This window comes from Bufo bufo, chromosome 3, assembly GCF_905171765.1.
Source record: "Bufo bufo chromosome 3, aBufBuf1.1, whole genome shotgun sequence".
In the NCBI taxonomy this organism is placed as follows: Eukaryota; Metazoa; Chordata; class Amphibia; order Anura; family Bufonidae; genus Bufo; species Bufo bufo.
The window spans coordinates 582,982,334-582,997,284 of NC_053391.1; the positions used below are offsets into that span (position 1 = coordinate 582,982,334).

The 14,951-nt window shown below is 47.6% G+C and overlaps 1 protein-coding gene across 1 annotated transcript in view; it reads left to right on the top strand.

Moving 5' to 3' along the window:
* ESPL1 (extra spindle pole bodies like 1, separase) overlaps positions 1 to 14,951 on the top strand; it is a 106,140-nt gene that overhangs the window by 25,842 nt on the left and 65,347 nt on the right. Inside the window, exons 9-14 of the mRNA XM_040425799.1 lie at positions 860 to 1,004; positions 6,223 to 6,376; positions 6,471 to 6,610; positions 8,544 to 8,678; positions 11,036 to 11,155; positions 11,807 to 11,978. Coding sequence (XP_040281733.1) covers positions 860 to 1,004; positions 6,223 to 6,376; positions 6,471 to 6,610; positions 8,544 to 8,678; positions 11,036 to 11,155; positions 11,807 to 11,978 — 866 coding nt within the window. The remainder of the gene's footprint in view (positions 1 to 859; positions 1,005 to 6,222; positions 6,377 to 6,470; positions 6,611 to 8,543; positions 8,679 to 11,035; positions 11,156 to 11,806; positions 11,979 to 14,951) is intronic.

The window sequence follows — 14,951 nt, forward strand, 5'->3', positions numbered from 1 at the left end:
CGCCACTAATGCACAGTATAGGGAGAAAGCGGTCAATAAGCATTGAGAGGTCGTCAGGAGCCAATGCTCATGAATGCGAGAGCTTTGCTCACACTATAACTGATTAAACAGTGATTTTACGAAAGTAACTACAAGAGTCTTTGTCAGTACCGTACGATAGGACAGCATACAGGCAAATTCCCTTTAAGACAGGGCTCAGCAACCTCCGGCACTTCAGCTGTGGTGAAAATGCAACTCCCAGAAAGTGTCCATGCTGGGAATTTTAGTTTCACCTCAGCTGCAGTGCCGGAGGTTGCTGATCCTTGCTTAAAAGTGGACCTTTCATGGGTTTGTGTTAGAAACTGGTATGCGGCCCCTACACGTGCAAGCACTTTTTTATTTTTTATTCTAAAATACCCCTCCGTTCCGGGGCTGTGTCCCCTGCTGTTTTTGGCGCCCAGTATGTTAATTTAGAGTATCGGTACAGGTTGGAGGAGATGGCAGGGTTTGTCAATGGGCGTCTCCTTCTCCCTGGGAGAAGGTGAGCTGTTTTTTTCTCCCTGGCTGCGAATGGAGGGGTATATTACAAAAAAATGTGTTGGCATCTGTAGGGGCAGCGCTTTCTAGTAAGCATACCAGTTTCTAACACACAAACCCATGAAAGGTCCTCTTTAAGTGCTTGTAGGATACAGGAGTTCGACTAGGTCCATGGTTCCTCTGCTGCAACGACTGTGCTATTCTGCCACCTCTGTTGAGTGGATGTTGAGTTAGTTTATATGAGATCACAGGCGCTCTTGCCAATATAACAAATGTTTTATGAGATGCCTTCAGTGTCTTTATGATGGGTCAATGTTTTTTTTTTTTTTTTCTTCCTCCCCAGTACTGCTTTAGATGCGGTGCAGGATTGTCTCAGGCTTCTTGATTCCGCTTCACAAAGTTCAGAAAACCAGACGTGTTTGTTGGATATAAAAGCCCAAGCACTGCTGTGGCAGTATATCTGCACTCTGGAAGCCAACATGCGTGAGGTAATTTAAGCTTTTCAAGGTCTTGCTCTGTGTTCACCTCCAGTTGGTTATTATGTACACATTTGGGGTAATTTGTTTTCATGGTTTCATTTTACTCGTTTTGAGCTTCAAATCCTTTTTTCAATTTGTCTTTATTAAAAATATTAAGCAGCTTTGTCATAAAGGATTACATTCTGAGAATCTTACTTTCACTTTGTGTGTCCATCTAATAACACTCATCTCTAAATTACTAATAGCTCAAAAACTAGATTTTTGTACTTACCGTAAAATCGGTTTCTCTTCCGTTGGGGAACACAGGCTTGACCATGGGTATAGCTGTTGCCACTAGGAGGCGGACACTAAGTACAAAAGTGTGAGCTCCTCCCTACAACTATACCCTTTCTCCAGGGACTAAGCTAAATCAGTTAGTGCAAAAGCAGTAGGAGAAGCAAAGTATGTAAAAACACAGAACCACATCGGCCAAAAGAGGCCCGTAAAAAGAGAGAACTGGTGGGAGCTGTGTGTGTCGTCGCCCCCCAATGAACGGAAGAGAAACAAATTTTACGGTAAGTACAAAAATCTAGTTTTCTCATCCGTATTATTGGGGGGCACAGGATTGACCATGGGACTGTACAGAGCAGTCCCAGGGGTGGGCATAACCTGAAACCCTCCTGCCAATCGGAGAACCGCCGTCTGCACAACTCGACGCCCCAGAGAAGACGCAAAGGTGTGTACTCTGTAAAATTTGGAAAAGGTGTGCAAAGATGACCAGGTAGCCGCCGTGCATACCTGAAGGGCCGAAGCCCCATGATGCACTGCTTAAGAGACCCCCACTGCCCGAGCAAAATGAGAAGTAACCCGAAAGGGTTGGTCCCCGTCACTGATGCTGTACACTTCCACAATGGCCAAACAAATCCATCGGGAAATGGAAGTCTAGGCCCCTCTGGAATGACAAACAGTGAATCAGTCTGTCGAAAAGATTGCGTCTGTGACAGATGCGAACGGCTCGTACCAAATCCAGAGGGTGGAGCGACTGTTCACGAGGATGAGACTGGGCAGGACAAACGGAAGGTTGAGTGATCTCTTCATTGAGATGGAATGCCGACACAACCTTCGGATGGAAGGACTACTTTGTCCTAATGGAGGATCAGGAAGGGCGACCAACAGGAAAGAGCCGCTAGTTCCAACACCCTACGGATGGAAGTGATCGCCACCAAAAAGGCCACCTTGTAGAACAGGAAGCAAAGGCTCAAGCGGTGAAGACTGGAGAGCGCGCCGCTGAGCACTAGATTAAGATCCCAAGGATGAAACTGAGGACTGTAAGGGGGCACAGCTTCTGCAACTCCCTGCAGAAAGCCAAATTCCACTGAAAAACAATAGAAAGCTGAAACTTGCCCTTTGAGGGAGCGAAGAGCCAGCCCCAAGTCCATGCCCGACTGCAGGAAAGACAAGAGTCGCGGCAACAAAAAATGAATTGGAGAAAGCTGGTGATGCTCGCGGCAACAAAAAAAGTAGGACTTTCAGGTCCGGTTGTAAATTCAGGAGGACGACTGCTTTGTGGCACAAATAATTGTCTGGACAACCGAGCCCTTAGTACGACGGCTTAGACAGCCATGCCGTTAATTGTAGAGACCTTAAATTCGGGTGGAATATTGGTCCCTGCGACAAGAGGTCCTCCCGAAGGGGAAGACGCTAGGGTTCGTCGGCGAGGAGGGCGATTAGGTATGCGTGCCACACTCTGCGTGACCGCTCGGGGGCCACGAGAGTGACGGGCAGTCCTTCAGACCTGATTTTCTGGAGGAGACGCGGGAAGAGGGGGGAACACGTAAGGAAACGTGAACTGATTCCACAGAATCGTACGCCAGGGCCATGGGATCCTTGGACTGCGCATCAAAGTTCTCTACCTTGTGGTTGAAGCGGGAGGCCATGAGATCTACGTCCGGACGACCCCAAAGCTCGAAGATGGCTAGAAAAACTTTCTGGTGAAGAGCCCATTGGCTGGGATTGTCGACGTCTGGGATGTGAACTGCCGACGGCGTCTGAGCATGGCTCTCCGCCCAGCTGAGAATCTGTGCTTTTTCCGCCATGGCTGCCGGGCTCTGGGTGCTGCCCTGGTGACTGAGGTACGCCACAGCCGCGGAGTTGTCGGACTGAACTTGAACCGGACGACCCCGGAGATGGTCGGTTCAATGAAGCAGGGAGAGACTAATTGCCCTCATTTCCAGAATGTTGATTGGGAGGGAGTGCTCCTCGCGTGACCGCACACCTTGAATGGAGTGAAAGGGACCCACTCCGAACCGGAGAAATTTCTGGTGACTGACACAAATGGGGACGTGGAGTTAACCGTCCTTGATGTCTATCGAGGACAGGTACTACCCCGGTTCCATGGACGCAATGACTGATCTCAGGGACTCCATCCGGAAGCGGCGGAGCTGAAGGAAGCGGTTGAGTGCTTTGCGGTCCAGAATGGGACGGAACGTACCCTCCTTTTTGGGGAACACAAAGAGATTGGAGTAGAACCTTGCGCAGGAACCGGGACGATCACTCCCTGCCGCAGAAGTATGTGGATGGCCTGAAAAAAGGAATTTGCGGCAGAGGGAGAGGTTGGGGGGGAACCTGAATTCCAGTTTGTAACCCTCTGAGATAACCTCTCTCACCCAGGCATCGAAGACATGAGCCAGCCAGACATGACGAAACAGATGAAGCAGGGCTCCAGATGGCGACCAAAATGGTCGCCAATGCGAATTGCAAAATGGCGACAAGACTTTGTAGTCTTGTCGCCGTTTGCGCCTAGACTTTCCACTGTTCTTCCTCTTTAAGAAGAAAAGGCTTTCATCCAGCAGACACATGCGAGTTGCACCGACATGGCACGAGCTGCTCTCAGCGTGCGCCATGTTCTCCTCAGCAGCACAGGGGAGAAGGAGGCAGTCCCTCCCCCATGTGCCGCTGCCACGAATAGACTGATGGCAGGCAGGAGGAGGGGAGGGGCTGTGGCCACTGCGCCACCAATGAATATATAGTTTATGCCTGAATACAAACGTAGGCTGCGGGTGCTGGCCATATCCCATACCTGGCACCCAGCCTCTGACTGCGCGCTGCGATCCGCCGCAATTAACCCCTCTGGTGCAGCACCTTAAGCTAAACGTCGTTTCGGCGCATTGCCGGAGCCGACATTTAGCTTTTTTTGAATGGTTACCATGGCTGCCGGGACGCTAAAGTCCTGGCAGCCATGGTAAAGTGTAGCGGGGAGCGGGGGAGCAGTGTACTTGCCTTCCGTGCGGCTCCCCGGGCGCTCCAGAGTGACGTCAGGGCGCCCCAAGCGCATGGATCACGTGATCGCATGGATCACGTCATCCATGCGCCTGGGGCGCTCTGACGTCATTCTGGAGCGCCCGGGGAGCCGCACGGACTGTAAGTATACCGCTCCCTGCTCCTACTATGGCAACCAGGACTTTAATAGCGTCCTGGGTGCCATAGTAACACTGAAAGCATTTGGAAGACTGTTCCGTCTTCAAATGCTTTCAGTACACTTGCGTTTTTCCGGATCCGGCGGGCACCTCCGGCAACGGAAGTGCATGCCGGATCCCAACAACGCAAGTGTGAAAGAGGCCTAAGCCACGTTCGTATCAGTAAGATAAGAATTGAGCTATAATGACTGTTTAGCAGGTCAGAGATAAGGAGCGGTCAGCTGCTGGAATACAGTAAAAATACAGAGAATCTCAAGGACATACAGAGGGGGACTCATTTTTTCATAAAGACCAAATGAAAAAAGATTTTTTAGCTAAAAATGAGTTCAGTGCAATAATAAAAAAAAAAAATCTGTCCCAAAGATGTCCATAGCCTGCTTTTTGTATCTACTCTTTGCTCTGGGTAATTAGAAATCAATGATCAGCTGGTTGAAGAGAAGTCTTCACTTCATTGTTTAGCTGCTCACCGCTGACATCGCAGGTGTAATTACAAACCTACTAGGCTCTTTCATATACACTTGAATTGGAAGGAGACGTCCCATAGAAGTGAATGGGATGGCTTGTAAATTACACCTGCTCACCACTGCGATGACAGCGGCGAGCAGGTAAACAATGAAGGGAAGGCTGTGCTCACAAAGGAGCACATCCTTCTCTCCAACCAGCTCGTCGGTGGGGTTGCCGGGTTTCCGACACTCGCCTTATCTTGAGGATAAGTCATCAATATTAAAATCCCGGAAAACCCCTTTTGACCAGTTGGTAGTGTGTACCTGCACAGTCAATGGTAGCACTGACTGGATAGAGTGAGTCTGTGCAGGTACACCCCCCAACTGGTTACCACCCCTCTGTACCCTTACTGCAGACTGCTAGCAATTTATTCATAACTTCTAGTAGAATATCCTCTGGCGACCACCTCGCAAATTATCCTAGGCTAGTTATGTCACGTTTATCAGTCATGTGGGCTAGGCGCAACACCAAGCACAGCTGGCATACAATGTATGGCGCTGAACTTGCTAAGCTGCGGCGTTCACTGATGCTTTTTCAACAGCTGATCCCTGGTGCCCAGTTATCAGTCCACCACCGGTCGGATACTGATGACCTATCCAGAGAATAGGTCATTAGTTAGAGTAAGAAAACCCCTTTAAAATTAGTAAGAGAGATCATTATGCTACTCAGAGATGCTAGTACTGAAAGGGGACTGCAGTTTAGGTGGCTTAAAAAAGGGTTATCCAACCCCTATAATGACTCCTCTCTCTCTTCCCCCCCCCCCCTTCAAATGCCTAGGCCCCTTATAGGGATTATACTTACCGTGGCATCCGCAACACTCCTGTTGCCCGCCTGGCGGCCTCTGAATCTCCCCTTCGCACTTATCATAACATCCAGCGATTGGGGAAGGAGGGGGGGGGGGGCAGCCCATAGCAGGCCACAACAGGCCACAACAGGGACAAGCCACCCTAGTATTGCGGGTGACACTCGGGAGGCTTGTCCCCCATAACGCCTGCTATTGGCTGCCCCACCCCGTCGCCGGATGTTTTGATCCGCACGATGGGGAGATGCGGCAGCCGTGCGGGCAACAGGAGCGATGCGGGTGCCAGGGAGCCGGATAAGTATAAACTATATGAGAAGCTCATGCATTGGGCGGGTCATTATAACCCCTTTAATGTTGGTGACTGGATCCCATTAAATGTACATATCTATTGTAGTGTAATTGGTCCACTGTTAATTCATGTTTTTTTTTTTTTTCAATTAAATTGTTAATGGTGCTGAATATACAGGGTTTGGAGGAGCAACAAAGGAAAGAAAAGCTGGATGCCCAGTTACAGTGGACTGGTATAGACTATGAACCCAATGACCTCAACTATGAAGACAAACTTCATGATGACCAGTCTGCCAGAGATGGCGTCTGTTTTACGTTGGCTGGGGAGGCAGGTGAGAGAGAGCTTATTTGGTTTAATTATAGAAAACAGTTCTGTAAATCTTTTATATATACAATGTTTAACGCTTTTGCTTTTTTCGGGAATAGGACCCATGAAAGGCCTGGATCAAGCTCTGGACCTGTGGAAAGATCTCCTTTCAGGATCCAAAGTTCCATCCCTTAATAGCAGTGAACAGACGGTGTTCTCACTGCATCTATTGGGCTCTCTATTTCGACTCATGGGAAAGGTGAACCCCTTAATTTTGCTATTAGCTGTGTTTATTTACTCTGTTATGCTTGGTCTCTCAAAGTACAAACTACAGATTGGCGTGGTATTAAAAAGCAGGAAGTGCTCAACCCCATATGCAGTGGCGCATCTATACAGGGGGGGCAGATCCTGCACTTGTGGTCCGCTGCTAATGGCAATCCCCAGCAAAAATGCATACAATGGAGGATGCCTGCAGCGGACCACAAGTACCACAATGGACATCCTACACAGGATAGCAAATGTGTGGATGTGATAAACAGTAAAGATAATATAACAAAAACAAAGACCGGTGCACTCTGCGATCTTACTATCCCTCATACTGATGTAAAATTGAGAGATTAGCCAACATATCCTACTTGGAGGAAATGTCTGAGCCCGAGCACCGTGCCAAGGTTTCTCAAGTAGCTCGAGACCTAACGCTAAACCTACCTGGGCCGTATGGGCAATACCAGGAGCCAGTGGGCGAATTACAGGAGCGCAAGGTCCGACTCACAGCAATCTCCCAGTAACCTCCAGCATGTGACCATGCATACAATGGGAGGAGGAAGAGAGCTCTGGTGCACATGTGAGGCCTGGGCTATATCAGCCAGTCTTGGGTGGGGCTCAGAGCTCTCTCCCTCCTCCCATTGTATGCATGGTCACATGCTGGAGGTTACTGGGAGATTGCTGTGAGTCGGACCTTGCGCTCCTGTAATTTACCCACTGGCTCCTGGTATTGCCCATACGGCCCAGGTAGATTTAACGTTAGGTCCTGAGCTACTTGAGAAACCATGGCGCGGTTCTCGGGCTCAGACATGTCCTCCAAGTAGGATATGTTAGCTAATCTCTCAATTTTACACCAGTTTGAGGGTTAGTAAGACCGCAGAGTGCACCTGTCTTTGTTTTTGTTATATTGGTCTCTCAAAGCCATCTATTAAAGGAGTTGTATTATCACAGACAATGGGGGCATATTGCTAGGATATGCCCCCATTGTCTTATAGGTGCGGGTTCCACCACTCGGACCCGCACCCATATCTGGAACGAAGCCCCGCAAGGTGGTGGCTGGAGGACTACGGTCCGGCCACCATGAAGCATACTCCCCATAGAAGTGAATGGGAGCACACCGCGCATGACCGGCCACCGCTCCTATTCACTTCTATAGGACCGACGGAAATAGCCGAGCTGCGGCGCCATAGAAAATGAATGGAGGGCGGCTGCGCATGCGTAGTGAGCCCTCCAACACTTTCGGGGCTCCGTTCTCGATATAGGTGCAGGTCCCAGCGGTGGGACTCGCACCAATAAGACAATGGGTGCTTATCCTAGTGATATGCCCCCATTGTCTGTGATGAGACAACCCCTTTAAGAGTTTTCTGGATTCTAGATATTGAAGGCCTGTCCTAAGGATAAGTCATCAGTAGTAGATCGGTATTAGTCTTACACCTGGCACCCCACCAAGCAGCTGTTCAGTTGTGCCAAAATTGGACAGAGCTGGAAGCCAAAAGCTCTATGTAGTGCTAGTGTCGGTATACTGCGGCTCAGGTCCCATTCACTGAGTTCAGTAACCTGGCCGGACCTCTACACAGTGACAGAACTTTCTGCTTCCAGCTTCGTCCAGCGTTTTATTTCCGGAGCTGGTGGCTGCTGAGAACAGCTGATTGGTGAGGGTGCTAGGCATTGGATCCCCACCCATCTGATATTGATGGCTAATCTAGACCCTGGACAACCCCTTTAAGCTACTTATAATATAAACTTATGTACAGTCTATTGTAGGAAATTATTATTTTTTTACTTGTTCATTATAAACCATACAATGTCCAAGAGCAAAATAATGGAAATTGAGAAATGGAAATGAAAATTTATAGTAGCTATGGGCTAAATCTTCATGCCAACCGTATATATTACGCAGATAACCTTTTCCATTTTATTTTCCTCAGCCTATGCAGGCCATAAAGAGCTTTCTGCTTGTGAGGCATCTATGCTGTTCCCTCGGTGATGACATCCGGGCGGCCGGAGCCCTGTGTCATGTCACTAAAATATTGTTTTATCTGAAAAGTCCTGGTTATGCAAAGGTAAGTCTCTTCCTCCAGCTTGGTTCTAAAAGAGATGACAACATGTAATACATTTTAAAAAAATATATAAAAAAATTATATATTTTAACCAAGAGGATGCACAAGCAAGGTTGATCTTCATGTCTTTATATGAAGACCTCTGCTTTGTTGCTCATTACACCTTCTCACTAGTGTAAAGCTCTCCACCATGCTTGGATCTCCATTCTGATCGTCATCTACCAGCCTTGTCATTAGGCTGGATCATTAGCTTTAAAGGGGTTGTCCGAGTTCAGAGCTGAACCTGGACATACCCATATTTTCACCCAGCTAGATCGCACAGGGCACAGGCTCTTTTGTTTACAATAACACACTGCCGGGTGGAGGTTTCCGCCCGGCAGTGTGTTCGTTGACGTCACTGGCTCTGATGGGCGTGCTATAGGGCTAACCGTTTTACAGGCTAGGGCAGCGCTAAAGCCCGCCCATCAGTGCCGGTGAAGTCACCGGGCTTCCTGGCAGCCCCATGGAGAGCCGGGTACGTCACCGGAACTCCTGAAAATGCCTTTGCCCTGCGCAATTTAGCGCAGGGCAAAGGAGAGCATCGGAGCATGAACTGCTCTACTGCTCAAGTCAGGGGGGCTGCCTGAGTGAAAATGGAGGTTTGTCTGGGTTCAGCTCTGAACCCAGACAACCCCTTTAAGTGTGTCTTGAAAGTGGCCCTTCTGATTCAGTAGTTGCTAGATTGGTTTAGTATATTTTACACAGGCACCTGGTATCTGTGTGCAGTGGCAGTCTGTATGAAGACCCACCAGACTCCTATACACCAAATAACCTGAGGTAATCAGGAGAACATACAAACTTCCTGGCAATGAGAGAATAGATTTTCTGACTGTTACATGGTCAAATCGTTTCCTAAGACTAAGTTCACGTGTTGGGAATTTGCATATGGGCAATCCAGCATGTGTTTTACAGGAGGATCCGAGGCTGATGCTTGCAATTGTGCCACGGAAGTGCTGCAGTTCCACCTTGATGGAGCTCCATGTATTGTTTTCATTTAGAATCCATAAGAATGATGGACATACTCTTCTTGTGGATTCTGTTTTTTCTATGTTGCAGACAAAAATCTGAGATTTTTTTTTGCATGTGAATGGAGTTTAAAGTCCATTGGATGCCTAATGTTGGATTTAATGGTATTTAGATGCAGAATCCACTACTAAATCCTCATGAAGTTCTGAATATGTGCATTTAGCTTTAGTGTCTCAGTCCTGCATATAGAAGAGACTAGAGAAGGACCAAAGCCCCCCCCCCCCCCCCCCCCCCCCCGTAACTCGCCAGATCAGGTTGTGCATGCCAGGCACAACATTGGAAAAGCGTATGTGGAATAGCTTGTGTGGTATCGAAGCAGCTCCTTTTTGCCGCGGGCATCAAGAGTAGGTCCCGGTGATCAGAGGTAAATTTAGGTAAAAATTGCAGTACTACCGGGGCGCTAAGATTTAACCACACTTTATTTTAGTATAAAACTAGACATAAACAAAGTGATCGGGTCTTAGTTTAGCTATGCGTTTCACCGACGCTCCATCGGCTTCTTCAGGCTGACCCAGAAGAGTGGCACACACCAGGATTTATTTAAAAAAAACAGGAAATGACATAATTGGATTGACAGGTTCGGTCCACAAATACATTTGGTAGCGTAAATAATTAAAAACATTGTGTAAACATATTATATAAAAGCAATAAATAATTGATAGTGTATCAATATACATACATATACACACATCTGAAATACAGCGATATACTGTTTTGGTAACACATTCTAACGTGCTAATGAGGCTCTAGTGGTTATCATTGTATCTGGCTCATTGTACCTTAGGCTACTTTCATACTCGCGTTTTGGCTTTCCATTTGTGACCTCCGTTCAGGGCTCTCACAAGCGGTCCAAAACGGATCAGTTTTGCCCTAATGCATTCTGAATGGATAAGGATCCGCTCAGAATGCATCAGTTTGCCTCCGTTCAGTCTCCATTCCGCTCTGGAGGCGGACACCAAAACGCTGCCTGTAGCGTTTTGCTGTCCGCTTGACGAAACTGGTCCAATCGGATCCGTCCTGGCACACAATGTAAGCCAATGGGGGATGGATCAGTTTTCTCTGACACAATCTGGCACAATAGAAAATGAAACAGTCTCCTATTGACTGTCAATGGAGTTCATGACGGATCCATCTTGGCTATGTTACAGATAATACAAACGGATCCTTTCATGACGGATGCATGCAGTTGTATTATTGTAACTGATCCGTTTCGCAGATCTATAACTGATCCACCCAAAACGTGAGTGTTAAAGTAGCCTTATCCTGACCCCTTGTATTTAATTATATTTTTCCAGGTTACCCTGCAGGAGGCAGAAGCGGCTTTGCTGCGAGCTGATGCTTCCTCTGAAGCCTACGTGTTGACTGACTGTTGCTGTCAGCTGCTTCATGCTCATCTTTGCCGAGTGACAAACCAGGTACTTTCCACATGTTTTTTGTGTTTTTTTTTTTTATACCAATAGGTGTTTACCTCAATAAAAACCAGCGTTTTCAGCACGTGGTTTTGGCGTGCATCCACACCAAAAACTGCACAGAAAGCACCCAGAAGCTGCATAGAAACATACGGAGCTGTTTATTCTTCCCATTTATTTCAATGGAAGATTCAGAGCGTATTCCGCCCCAGCAATGCTGCTGTTTTTTTTTTTTTTTTTTAAACATTGAAATTAATGGGATGCTGTTTCAAGGCGGAAACGCTACAACATCAGTGTCAAAAAAGCTCCTTATGAACCGGCCCTAATAAATATAGTTATAATTTCTCAAGGGGCGTCACCTTCTCCCTGGCTGTGATGCTGTCCGCTGCGATTAGGCAGCTCATAGGGAGAAGGAGATGTCCCTTTTGAGAAACACGTCTGTCTTCTCCTCCTCTCTGTACTAATGCTACTAATTAGGATACAGGGTGGCAAAAGGGAACGAGGGGCACAGCGCCCCAATGGAGCGGCTGATCTTAAATACATTAGCGCGGGGACATCTACTGATCATGCCCTACACTGCCAGGTACTAATATTATGTCAGGACCAGTGAAAGGTCCTCTTTAAGTGGGATTAACTGTTTTACTTGCTGCATTATAGGTGGAGAAAGCAGTACAGCTCCTTGTGAATCTTCTCCAACACCCATCTCTGCAAAAGTCTTCCAAAGCTTGGTACCTGCTAAAGGTTCAAATTTTGCGAGAGCTTTCATTGTTTCTTAGACTTCCACCTTCAATTCTGCCCCAGGATCTCTACAAGCAGCTCCATTCTCATGGTAATGTGAATATAGCTTTATGGCAGATTCAATAATTTGTATGTCTATTTCAATTTGAAAATTTAATGTTGTACCTAGGACAAGCTACTTTTAACTAAAGGCATATCCATGTGTACGTAAAGTTATCTGCAGCATTTTTAAAATTATTTTATTTCTTTAAAAAAAAAAAAAAAAAAAAATACGCATTAGGGTACTTTCACACTTGCGGCAGAGGATTCCAGCAGGCAGTTCCGTCGCCGAAACTGCCTTTCAGATCCGGCAATCCTGACGCAAACGGATGGCATTTGTCAGATGAATCCGGATCCGTTTGACAAATGCATTGAAATACCGGATCCGTCTCTCCGGTGTCATCCGGAAAAACGGATCCGGTATTTATTAAATTTTTTGCATTTTTAAAGGTCTGCGCATGCGCAGACCGAAAAACTGGATACGTTTTGCAGGAACACTTGCCGACACTAATACATTTCAATGGAAATGAATGCCGGCATTCCGGCAAGTGTTCAAGATTTTTGGCCAGAGAGGAAACTGCTGCATGCTGGGAAGGACTGATCTGATGCATCCTGAACGGATTGTTCTCCATTCAGAATGCATTAGGATAAAACTGATCAGTTTTTTTTCCGGTATTGAGCTCCTGTGATGGAACTCAACACCGGAAAAGAAAAACGCTAGTGTGAAAGTATCCTTACTCGCCTCCCCAATTTCCCCTCTGCTGCCATTCTGACGCTTACCATGGTCCTCCTTGGTCTCCACTTTTGGTCCCTACTCGACACTGAATAAAGGAGTATTTCTGAGGTGGGTCACTGCTGTTGCCAATGGTTTGCTGATCAGGTATCTCCTGCCATTTCCTGCATGTTGAGCCAGGACCAGAAAGAGGAGACCAGCCTGGTAAGCGGTAGAACGGCAGCAACAGGGAGGATGGGTGAGGTGAGTAATGCAGCTTTTATTTTTTTTATCATTCTGCCTCTTTGTTAACTGCCTCCGGACCGCCTAACGCAGGATTGTGTTCCGGCAGCCGTCGATTTATTCCTCCTTCACGATTCGGCGCGTCATCTCGCGAGACGCGAGAACGCGCATAGCCGGCCCGCGCATGCGCAGTGCGGGCCGGCAAAAGTTAGAGGAGTTCGTCACCAGCCTGCCAGCCAATGATCATCGCTGGCAGGTTGGTGATTTTCAAAAAATCTAATCACAAGCCATTTAACACATTATATTTATAAGTATAATGTGTTAAATGGCTTCTGTGCTCTCTGCTGGTTCCTTTTCGTTGGTTGGTCCCAGCAGAGAGCACACATCACTGTGAGTACACCAAGCACAACACATTTAGCCCCAGATCACCCACCCATCACCCCAATTAACCCCTTGATCACCCCTGTCGATCACTAGTGAAAGGGAAAAAAGTGATCAGTGTAAACTGTCACTTTTTTTTTTCACCAGTATTGACTGTTAGGTTTTAGGTTAGTTTAGGCCCCTTTGGTAGGTAGTTAGCGTCGGTTAGCGCCCAGCCCACTGCACCGCAGTCACTGATTCGCTGATTAGCGTATCGCTAATCAGCATTGGTACTTTTATAGTATCTGTAAGTGATCAGAACTGATCAGTCAGATCTATAATAGTATTAGTGTCACCTTAGCTTGCCCTCTACCCTAAACGCAGTGTTTGCCCGATCAGGCCTGATCGGTCGCCCACACGTGCGTTCACCCACGCCCGCCCCGCTGCAGTGACAAAAAATATATATATATATATATTTTTTTTTTATCACTGCACAATCACTTCACAAACGCTGCGGCGATAAAAAAATCTGTTTTGATATTTTTTTTCAATCGCAGCGGCTTCCTGTATTTTGCTAGCCTCCCATTTGTAGGACAGGCTTGCTTTTTTTTTTCTTGGGTAGTCTCGGGGAATACCCCCTAAATTTAGTTGACCAAATGGCAAGTAAGGGGTATTCTTCTGAAGAGGCCTACAGGATTGTGACCCAGTCGGTTGAGGAATGGGAACCCTCATCTGACTAATCTAGCGGGTCAGAATACGAACCTGTAGAAAGCAGTGGCAGTCTGACCCAAAGTTCGGACGATGAGGTTGAGGTCCCTGATACCACCAGGCGTACCCGGCCCAATGTTGCTAGACCACAGGTTGCGCAGGATCCGCTTCAAGGGCAGCAGAGTGGGGCTGGCGCTGTCTGATTACGTGGTGAGGCATACACCAGCAGCGCAGCCCATCCTGGACCTAGTACCAGCACTGCCATAGAACATGGTGAAGTGGCGAGCACCAGAAGGGCAGTTAAAGCTGGTACGGTGGCACGTGCATTAGTTCCCCTGTCGCAGCCACCGCACAGACAGGCCTGTAGAGCCCCTAGAATCCCTGAGGTGCTGGCAAATCCTGATTGGCAGTCACCAACTTCAGCTGCACCAGTAGTTCCCCCTTTCACCGCCCAGTCTGGAGTTCGGGTTGAGACGGCTCAGATCGGATCGGCACTGGGGGTTTTTGAGCTGTTCTTGACTGCGGAGCTCTTGGACTTAGTCGTGGCAGAGACAAACCGGTATGCCACACAATTTATATCCGCCAACCCGGGAAGCTTTTATGCCCAGTCTTTCCGGTGGAAACCCGTCCAAGTTTCCGAATTTAAAACTTTTCTGGGCCTTCTCAACATGGGCCTGACAAAAAAGCATGAATTGCGGGCATATTGGTCCACGAACCCAATTCATCACATGCCCATGTTCTCTGCTGCCATGTCCAGGACACGATTTGAGATCATCCTGCGTTTCCTGCACTTTAGTGATAATAGCACCTCTCGTCCCAGAGGCCACCCAGCTTTTGACCGGCTCCATAAAATTCAGCCCCTCATAGACCACCTTAACACCAAATTTGCAGATTTGTATACCCCTGAGCAAAACATCTGCATAGACGAGTCCCTGATACATTTTACCGGGCGCCTTGGCTTCAAACAATACATCCCAAGCAAGTGCGCCTGGTGTGGGGTCA